The sequence below is a fragment of the Eschrichtius robustus genome, chromosome 3 (assembly GCF_028021215.1).
Source record: "Eschrichtius robustus isolate mEscRob2 chromosome 3, mEscRob2.pri, whole genome shotgun sequence".
NCBI classification, from domain to species: domain Eukaryota; kingdom Metazoa; phylum Chordata; class Mammalia; order Artiodactyla; family Eschrichtiidae; genus Eschrichtius; species Eschrichtius robustus.
The window spans coordinates 96,014,060-96,025,428 of NC_090826.1; the positions used below are offsets into that span (position 1 = coordinate 96,014,060).

Below are 11,369 nucleotides of genomic sequence, written 5' to 3' on the forward strand. Positions count from 1 at the left end.
AGTATGTGAGAAAAACAATTTAGTTACCTTCTGAAATCTAGCCCCGTATCTTATAAAGTTACATATTGGGTGGCACTAGATAAAGGGAAATATAGTCAAGTCCGAATTACCTCCAAGTGGACCATCTGAAGTACTCTGGGATTCATTCTTCCCTCCCCACCCATCTAGTCTGGCCCCAGCCTATCAGTGACTCAGTGACAGAGCTAAAGCAGGAGGGCAGAAAGGGTGTTGGGAGTGAATAAGGCAGAAAGAAATTGTATGTATATAATAAATATGCTTAAATAACTTTATTATTTTTGGATTTTTTTTCCTCTATTCATAGCACCATCTGTTTCCATGGTATCCCCCAACACAGATGAGTTTTTAGACCTTCTTGCCAGCTCACAGAGCCGCCGTTTGGATGATCAGAGAGCCAGTTTCAGTAATTTGCCTGGGCTTCGTCTGACACAAAACAACAATCAGTCAGTACTTGGCCACCTGATGACTAATGACAACAAAGAGGCTGATGAAGACTTCTTTGACATCCTTGTAAAATGTCAAGTATGTCTGCATATTTTTGTCATTCCGTATATATAGCTCAGATGTTGTTGAGAGCTTTGGCAGTATTACGATTCTAAATTGGGAAAAGCTCATTTTGTTATTAGAAAGGCAATAAGTTGATTATTCAGGGATCCATCAGACATTGTAGCTCCCTTATGATTGCTTCTTATTTTGTGTTCCTTTTGGCTGGTGAGGTGGGATGTTGCTGATGACTCCCTCTGAGCTGTAGTAGAGACTACAGGAAGAGCCCCTCTTCTGAATTTTAGGAATAGCATCAGGAGCAACCAGTATTAACATGGAGAGAGTCTAGCTGGGGCCCTTTCTAGACAGTTTACCATTTGGGAGAAATGTATATATTGAGATAGCTTTCATATTTTAGCTGTTTTAATAATTATTAACCAAAGTGGTTAAGAAATATCTCAAATGGCTTGGACAGGACCATGAGAAAAATAATGCTTATTTTCACTAAAAAGAGACATTTCCTGTGCCTAACCCTAGTTCTGTGTTCTATGTCTCAGTTTTCTCATTCATAAAAAGATGAGATGATGATCTCTCATTCGTTCAATCAAAATATTACCAGACACCTTTTATGTTCTGGGCACTATTCTAGATATTGGGGATACACTGCTTTTTAAAGTATCCTACATTTTAGCGTGAGAGACATTGAATAAGAGTGTGTGTGTGTGTATAGATACATAGATAGGTAGTATATGTCAGGTACTGATACTTGCTATAAAGAAAATTAAAGCAAGATAGATAGATAAAGAGGTAATGGGTAACCAGGGGTGGTGGTGGTGGTGGTGGTTGATGGAGTGTCTGTTTTAGACGTGGTGGTTAGGCAAGACCTTTCTGGGTTGACACTTGAACACAGACCTGAATGAGGTAAAGCAGTCAGCCATGTGCATATTTACTGGAAGAGCGTTCCACGCAGAGACAGCAAGTCCCCTCTTGGATATAGAAGCTTAGCAGGTTCAAGGAATGGCAAGGTGGCCAGTGTAGTGTGACTGGTGTAGAGTGAGTAAAGGGTAGAGGAAAGTGCTACAGGATGAGGATGGAGAAGTGATCAGTGCCTAGATCATATAGGCTCTTGTAGGCCATGATGAGGTCTTGTGTTCCAGATGTGATAGGAAGGCATTGGAGGGTTCTGGGAGATCATCCTGACCATCGTTGAAAGAATGTAGTGGCAAAGGGTGTTTGTTAGTAGGAAAACCAGCTAGGAAACTAATGTGGTAAATAAGGCAAAAACTATTGGTGACTTGGACTAGCATGGTGAGAGCAGTGATGATAAGTGGTCAGAATAGGGATATAACTTGAAATTATGGTTGGTTGGCAAGACCTGTTAATAAACTGGATGGAGGGTATGAGAAAGAGAATCAAGGATGATTCCTACCTTCTTGGCTTGAATAACTGAGTAAATGGATGGTACCATTTACTGAAATGGAGAAGACCAGAGGAGAGACAGGTTTGGGGAGGAAAGCAAGAGTTTTACTTTAGATATGTAAATGTGGGAAACCTAATTAGACATTCAAGTGGAATAGGCACTATTAAAAAAAAAACCTGGAGCCCCAGAGGGAAGTAACTTTAGGAGTCATCAGCATATAGCTGGTATTAAAGCCCTGGGAAAGAGATTACCTAAAGAATAGATAAGGAAATAGGAAGACTAAGCCCTGGGCACTGGAAAACCACTAATTGGATAAAGGAAGATGAACCACTGAAGCAGGAAATCAGCCAGAGATTTGGAAGAAAACTTGGAGAGTGTGGTAGAAGCCAGGTGAAGAAAGTGTTTAAGGAATGTTCGTCTGTGTCAGATGCTGTTAAGAAGCTAAGTAAGATGATGGCTGAGCCTACTAGATACAGCAACATTTATAATTGTGAAAGATACTGTTTTAGTGGCATGACGGGGCAAAGGACTGAGTGGGTTGAGAAAATTGGAAATGTAAAAGGGGAGATAGATAGTACACAGAAAAAAAGGAAGGCAAAGAAATGAATCATTAGTTGGAGGGGGTTATAGGATATAGGTGGGTTTTTTTCTTATTTTGAGAGTTAATATACAGCATGTTTGCTGATGGAATGATCACATAGAGAGGGGAACCAGTGATGCAGAAGAGTATAGGATAAAGAACAGTTTTTGCATAGGTGAGAAGGAAAACAGAGTATATGTGTACAGATTTGGAGGTAGAAGCAAGTAGGAATTATCTCTGGTTGCTTTTATTTTCTTAGCAAAGTAAGAAGTAGAGCTATTTAAGGCAGAAGACCTAAACAGACATTTCTCCAAAGAAGACATACAGAGGCCAAGAGGCACAAGAAAAGATACTCAACATGGCTAATTATTAGAGAAATGCAAATCAAAACTACAGTGAGGTATTGCCTCACACAGGTCAGAATCCCATCATCAAAGAAAGAGTCTACAAATAATAAATACTAGAGAGGGTGTGGAGAAAAGGGAACCCTCCTACGCTGTTAGTAGGAATGTAAATTGGTAAAGCCACTATGGAGAACAGTATGGAGTTTCCTTAAAAAACTGAAAATAGGACTTCCCTGGTGGCACAGTGGTTAAGAATCCGCCTGTCAATGCAGGGGACACGGGTTCGATCCCTGGTCCATGAAGATCCCACATGCCGCAGAGCAACTAAGCCCGTGTGCCACAACTACTGAGCCTGCGCTCTAGAGCCCATGAGCCACAACTACTGAGCCCACACGCCACAGCTAATGAAGCCTGCGTGCTGCAACTAGTAGCACAGCTACTAGAGCCCACGTGCTGCGACTACTGAAGCCTGCGCACCTAGAACCCATGGTCCTCAATAAGAGAAGCCACCACAATGAGAAGCCCACGCACCACAACGAAGCGTTAGCCCCCACTCGCCACAACTAGAGAAAGCCCGATGCAGCAACGAAGACCTGACACAGCCAAAAAAAAAAAAAAAAAAGACAATTCAATTCAAAAATGGGCAAAGAGGCACAACACTGTAAACCAACTATACTTCAATTAAAACAAACAAAAAACTAAAAACTAAAAATAGAGTTACCCTATTATCCTGCAATTCCACTCCTGGGCATATATCTGGAGAAAACTCTAATTTGAAAAGATACATGCACCCCTACGTTCATAGCAGCACCATTTACAACAGCCAAGACATGGAAACAACCTAAATGTCCATTGACTGACAGATGAATGGATAAAGAAGATGTGGTACATAAATACAATGGAATACTACTCAGCCATAAAAAAGAATGGAATAATGCCATTTGAAGCAACATGGATGGACCTGGAGATTATCATACTAAGTGAAGTAAGTCAGAGAAAGACAAATACCATATGATATCACTTATATGTGGAATCTAAAACGTGATACAAATGAACTTATCTATGAAACAGAAACAGACTCACAGACATAGAAAACAAACTTATGGTTACCAAGGGGAGGAAAGGGGACAGGGGGAGGGATAAATTAGGAATTTGGAATTAACATATACACACTACTATATATAAAATAGATAACCAACAAGGTTCTACTGTATAGCAGTGAACTGTATTCAGTATATTGTAATAAACCATAATGGAAAAAAATATGAAAAAGAAAATATGTATAACTGAATCACTTTGCTGTACACCAGAAACTAACACAACATTGTAAATCAAGTATACTTAATTTAAAAAAAAAAAAAAAAAAAAGAAATAGAGGGACTTCCTTGGTGGTCCAGTGGTTAAGAATCTGCCTTCCAATGCAGGGGATGCGGGTTCGATCCCTGGTCAGGGAACAAAGATCCCACATGCCAAGGGGCAACTAAGCCCACATGCCAGAACTAGAGAGCCCATGTGCAACTACAGTGCCCACACGCTGCCACAACTAGAGAGAAGCCTGCACACTGCAACAAAAGATCCTGTGTGCTGCAACTAAGACCTGACGCAGCCAAAAGAATAAATAAATGAATAAATGAATGAATGAATGAGTGAATGAATGAAAAATAGAGCCATTTAGCAGAGATTGAGGTTGGAGCACAGTAATTATGAAAAAAAAAAAAGGAAGTGGCGTATAGTTGACTTGGAGAAACTAAAAGCATGCTGACCAGGGAAAATAGGGTTGCTGAGCTGTGCTGAGGTTCACAGTCATGGAACTAAGGCTGGTCAGTGCAGTTGTATATTTTCTCCAGTCATAACCAGCTGCTTAAGGAGGCAGAGAGAGAGATTTAATCAAGCTTTGTATTGCCAGGAGAATAGGATAGAGGGGGAGAGCAATGTCAGGAAGTGCTTTTAGTAACAGATTTTGGAACCTGGACTGTGTCTAAGAAGGGACGTAAGGGAAGGTGTGAAAGTGAAAAGTGGCAATGGTCTCAGTGGATTCAAGAAATGCTGAAGTTACTTAACCTAATAACACACCATCAACATATATAAAGCAAAAATTGACAGAACTGAAGGGAGAAATGGAGTTTTTACAATAATAGTTGAAGACTTCAATCCCCACTCTCATTATTGGGTAGGACAACCAAGCAGAAGATAAGAAAGAAAACAGAGGACAACAACACGATAAACCAACTACATCTAACAGATTGGAATAATACACAACAGAACAGAATACACATTCTTACATGTATATGAGACACTCTCCAGGACAGACCATACGTTAGGCCACAAATTAAGTCTCAACAGATATCTTAAGATATCATACAAAGTATCTTCTCCAACCAAAATAGGATGAAGTTAGAAGCAACAGAAGGAAAAATTGGAAAATTCACAAATTTGTAGAAGTTAAACAACCAGTGGGTCAAAGAAGAAATTAAAAGGGAAATTAGAAAATACCTAGGGACTTCCCTAGTGATCCAGTGGGTAAAACTCCACACTCGCAATGCAGGGGGCCTGGGTTCGATCTCTGATCAGGGAACTAGATCCCCCCATGCATGCTGCAACTAAGTGTCCACGTGATGCAACTAAGAAGTCCGCATGCCACAACTAAGAGCCCACCAGCACACAACCAAGTGTCCACATGATACAACTAAAGATCCCGCATGCCACGAGGAAGATCCTGTGTGCCGCAACTAAGACGCAGTGCAGCCTAAATAAATAAATATTAAAAAAAACAAAAACAAAAAACCTAGAGACTAATGAAAATGAAAACACAATTTACCAAAACTTACGGGATGCAGTGAAGGTGGTGCCCAGGAAAATTTATAGCTGTAAATGCTTACATTAAAAAAGAAAGATCTCAGATCAACAGCCTAACTTTACAACTTAAGGAACTAGAAAAAGAACAACAAACTAAGCTTAAAACTAGCAGAAGGAAGGAATAATAAAGATTAGAGCAGAGACAGATACAACAGAGAACAGGAAAAAACAGAGAAAATCAACAAAATCAAAAGGTGGTTCTTTGAAAAGATTAACAAAATTGACAAACTTTTAGCTATACTAAGAAAAAGAGAAGGTTCAAATTACTAAAATTAGAAATGAAAGCAGGGACATTACTACTGATTCTACAGAAATAAAAAGAATTATAGGAGAATGCTATGAATGACTGTATGCCAACAAGCTGGATAATCTAGATGAAATGGGCAAATAACTAGAAACATAAAACCAAGAATGAACCATGAAGAAATAGAAGATAGACCCATAATTCATAAGGAGATTGTATCAGTAATTAAAAACCTCCTGACAAAAGAAAAGCCCTGGACTTGATGGCTTCACGGGTGAATTCTACCAAATATTTAAAGAACACCAATTCCAAAAATTGAAAAAAAGGGAACATTTCCTATTCCTCAGTCATTCTATGAGGCAAATATTGCCCTGATACCAAAGCCAGTTAAGACTTTATAAGAAAACTACAGACCAATATCCTTTTTGAATATAGATGCAAAAATTAGCAACAAAATACTAGCAACCAGAAGCCAGTGGCATATTAAAAGGATTATATGCCATAACCTGATGGGATTTATTCCTGGAATGCAAAGATGGTTCAACATGTGGAAATCAATCAATGTAATGTACCACATTAATAGAATGAAGGAAAAAAGCACAATCATCTCAGTTGATGCAGAAAAGTCACTTGACAAAATTCAACACATCTTCATGATAAAAAGCAAACCAGGAATAGTAGGAAACTACCATGACATAATAAAAATCATTTATGAACCACATACACAGCTATCATCATACTCAGTGGTAAAAGACTGAAAGCTTTTAAGATCAGGAACAAGACATGGATGCCCACTTTGCCACTTATAGTCAACATAGTACTGGAAGTTCTAGCCAGTTTGGCAAGGAAAAGAAACAGAAGGCAGCCAAATTGGAAAAGAAGTAAAATGATCTGTTTGGAGATGACAGGGTCTTATATGTAGAAAATCCTAAAGATTTCACCACAAATCTATTAGAACTAAGAAGGAAAGTTACAAGATCAACATCCAAAATCAGTTGCATTTCTATACACTAATAATGAACAGTCCATAAAGGAAATTAAGAAAACAGTTCCACTTACAATAGCATCAAAGAGAATAAAATACTTAGGAATTAACCAAGAAGGTGAAAGACTTGTACAGTGAAAACTACAAAATATTTCTGAAAGAAATTAAATATGACATAAGTCCCTCCCACTGGAAGACTTAAGATTGTTAAAAAGTCAATACTGTTTTGACACCTGACATAATCCCATCACTCCTCATTTGTGGGATAGTGTGAAGGAATGGTCAGACCAGTATACTGGTCTGACAGTTATTTAATAAAATGAAAATTTTTTTTTAAAAGTCAGTACCACCCAGAGTGTGATCTACATATTTAATGCAATCCCTATCAAAAATTTCAGTGATGCTTTTTTACAAAAAGTTAAAAATCCATCCTAAAATTCATATGGAATCTCAAGGAAACCCAAATAGCCAAAACAATCTTGAACAAGAAGAACAAAGTTGGAGGAGTCACACTTCCTGATTTCAAAATTTATCACAAAGCTACAGTAATCAAAAGTGTGATACCAGCATAATGAGACCCAATGGAATTGAATAGACAGCCCAGAAATAAACACTCTCAGATACTGTCAAACAATTTTCAACAAGGGTGACAAGACCATTCAATGTGGAAGTCTTATCAACAGTTGATGCTGGGAAAACAGGATATCCACATACAAAAGAATTAAGTTGGACCTTTACCTAATACCATATACAAAAATTAACTCAAAGTGGATCAAAGACCTAAATATAAGTGCTAAAAAACTATAAAGCTCTTAGAAGAAAACGTAAGGGGAAAGCTTCATGACTTTGGATTTGGCTATGGTTTCTGGGTTACGACACCAAAGGCACAGGCAACAAAAGAAAAAAAAGACAAATTGGACTTCATGAAAACTTAAAACTTTTATGGATCAAAGGACACCATCAACAAAGCAAAAAGGCAACCCACAGAAAATATGTGCAAATCATGTAACATAAAGATTAATCTAGAATATAGAGAACTCCAAAAGCTCAACAACAAAAAAACCTGATTCAGAAGTGGGCAAAGAACCCAAATAGATATTCCTCCAAAGAAGATATACAAATGGCCAATAATTATAGGAAATGACGCTTGACGTCACAAATCATTAGAGAAATGCAGATCAAAACCACAATGAAGGACTTCCCTGGTGGCGCAGCGGATAAGACTCCATGCTCCCAATGCAGGGGGCCCGGTTCGATCCCTGGTCAGGGAACTAGATCCCCCATGCATGCCGCAACTAAGAGTTCACATGCCACGACTAAGACCTGGTGCAACCGAATTAAAAAAAAAAAAAAAAAAAACCCACAGTGAGACACCACCTCACGCCCATTAAGATGGCTATCAAAACAAACCAAAAAATGCAGAAAATAGCAAATGCTGGTGTGGATATGGAGAAATTGGAACCCTTGTGCACTGCAGGTGGGAATATAAAATGGTGCAGCTGCTATGGAAAACAGTATGGCAGTTCCTCAAAAAGTTAAAAACAGAATTATCATACGCAGTCCCACTTCTGGGTATGATTGAAAGCAGGGACGTGAACAGATATTTGTACACCCATATTCATAGCAGCATTATTCACAACAGCCAAAAGGTGGAAGCAACCCAAGTGTCCATCAGCAGATGAATGCATAAACAAAATATGGTGTACATACACAGTAGAATATTTTCAGCCTTAATGCAACATGGATGCTGAGAAATATGCAGTCACAAGAGGACAAATACTCTGATGCCACTCATGTGAGCTAGTTAGAGCGGTCCAATTAACAGTGACAAGGTAGAACGGTGGTTGCAGAGGCTGGAGAGAGGGGAGAGTGGGGAGTTGTTGTTTAATAGGTTTAGAGTTTGTCTTGCAAGATGAAAAAAGTTCTGGAGATGGATGGTGGTAATGATTGCACAACAATATGAATGTACCTGATACTGAACTGTACACTTAAAAATGGTTAAAATGGTAAATTTTATATTTATTTTACCTCAGTCTTTTAAAAAAATGATTTACTGGGGGTAGTACTGGGGAGCCTGATCTGGAAAAACAGGAGTCCATGGTCAACATGAGATATTTTAAAATCATGATTTCAAAGACTGTGCAGTTATTGAGAATGACTGTGTCTGGCCTCTGACCATGGGAGCTAATGGATAAGGCAGAGGGCAAGGATGAAACACCAGAGGAGGGGAGGTCTAGGAACTGAAGCGCCTGAGCGTTGGATAAACTTAGGGGACAGTGAAATGACCACGAATCGTGACGGGAGAGATGATGAAGAGTGAACCAGGTGTGTGTGGAGGGTGGGATGGCGCTGACTAGGAATCCGGGCAGCCCCGGCACCCTCACGGGGCGGCGGGGTTAAACGCTCGGGCGTGTTAGTGCACAGCGCCTAGCAACACGGGGCACTCCGATGTCAGCCATCACATTCCTACTCGTATTCTTGAGTTACAATACCAGACACTGTCCTGTAGACTTTTAAGTGCTTTCATTTGATCAAAAACATTTCTAACGTACTTCTAATATAAGAATTGTAAGTCAGAACTTGAAGGAAAAATTCACTCTGGGTTATTTATTCCCCTAACAGATTTTATTGCCTAAGACGAGGGTAGGCAAACTTTTTCTGTGAAGGGCCAGCGAGAAAATATTTTAGGCTTTTCGGGGCCCTATGGCCTTTGTTGCAACTGCTCAACTCTGCCCTTGTAGCAGGCAAACAGCCATACACAGTTCATAAACAAACAAGCGTGGTATTGAAATGAAAGTACTGTTTACAAAAACAGTGGGCAGTGGGTTATAGTTTGCTGACCCTTGGCCGAAGACAGTATTTATAAGGTAGTGATGTAGGGTTTCTGTACCTCACATGATATTCCCAAGGATTTGGTACGTTGTATTTGGCGATGCCTATCACAGTAAGATTATAATCTTGAACTGTTATCTTGGACATAGGTGACCTTGCATCTTAACTAATCTTACCAAAGCCATGAAGCTATGGCTTCATAATACTTGTTATACACAATACTTGTTATGCTCTGATTATATAAGTCATTTCAAAGAAAAGATCTTACTAGGTTTCAGGTCTAAAGATTGAGTAAATTTCTAAGAGGCAGTAAATGTTTAAAGCTACATTTTCTTGTTGTGAATGTCAGACATAACATACCTTGGTGTTCTCCTTCCCTGCAGTATTTGTATTTTAATCTCTCTCTTGTAAATTTTTAGGGATCCAGATTAGATGATCAAAGATGTGCTCCACCCCCTGCTGCCACAAAGGGACCAACAGTACCAGATGAGGACTTTTTTAGCCTTATTTTACGGTCTCAAGCAAAAAGAATGGATGAACAGAGAGTTCTTTTACAGAGAGATCAAAACAGAGACACTGAATTTGGGCCGAAGGACCTTTTGCAGAGTAATGCTCTGTTGGAACTTGAAAATTCAGGAAAAAAATAAGCAAACCACTAGTATACTATGAATATCTTTTTTAAAGCGACCTTATTTCCTTTCAGAACACTGCAGGAAAATTCAGTCTATTACTTTTTTCCTTCAAAGGAGAAATTATAGCACTGTACTGAAGCTTAAAATGTTTTTGGCATGATGTAAATATTTAACCTTTGATAGCGTAGTATTAATTAACATTCCTCTGCACACTCGTTTCAGGGTAGAAGTGTCTTAAAAGGTGCTGCATCATCAACTTTTGTGATTACTGCTTGGGATTATGTTCTTCAGCAACTTGTTAGATTCCTTTACCTAGTATTTGTAAAGTAGGAAGTTAAACGAATCTAGCCTAGGATTTAATCCTCTTGCTGAGGTAGATTTTTTTTTTTTTTACTCTTAATTGACAATGGCTCCTTTTTATACCAATGTAGTGAGAAATTATGCTATTATTTCATAAAAATAATATACTTGACCAATGTGTAAAAAATTATAGTCTATTAAAAAATCTAGATTTTTTTCCACTCAGAAAAATTTCTATTTTCAATATAATTTTAGGCCAAAACCATTATAAAAGAAACTCTTAAAAATAAACTTCTTTAGCGTGTTTTGGCCTCTGTGTAATTTTAAATGATTTTTATATATATACATATGTAAGTACAGATATGTATATATGTACATTTTGTGTGTGTGTGTGTGTGTATATATATCTATATAAAATGGTTTAAAATTGCATGTTCTGTTGCAAAATACTGTTGTAAAACTTTTTAGGACCTAATGTCAGAAAATCCAAAACCCTCATGTGACTCTGTCAAGAACCTGGGTCACAAAAATTAAGTACGAAAGACGTAGGTTAAGCCCTCAGTTGTCATTAAGCCCCTTCCCTCCTCTTCCCAGAAACTGAAGGTGGTTTACAAGGGGACATAATACGACATAAATTAAGTTTAGCAAAAGCAAGTCAACAAGGATGGGACAGAG

General features: G+C 38.5%; 1 protein-coding gene across 1 annotated transcript in view; it reads left to right on the plus strand.

Moving 5' to 3' along the window:
- GPSM2 (G protein signaling modulator 2) overlaps positions 1-10,998 on the plus strand; it is a 65,808-nt gene extending 54,810 nt beyond the window's left edge. Inside the window, exons 14-15 of the mRNA XM_068540421.1 lie at positions 323-540; positions 10,182-10,998. Of these exons, the coding sequence (XP_068396522.1) occupies positions 323-540; positions 10,182-10,409 (446 nt within the window). The 3' untranslated portion in view covers positions 10,410-10,998. The remainder of the gene's footprint in view (positions 1-322; positions 541-10,181) is intronic.
- Positions 10,999-11,369: the final 371 nt, after the last annotated feature.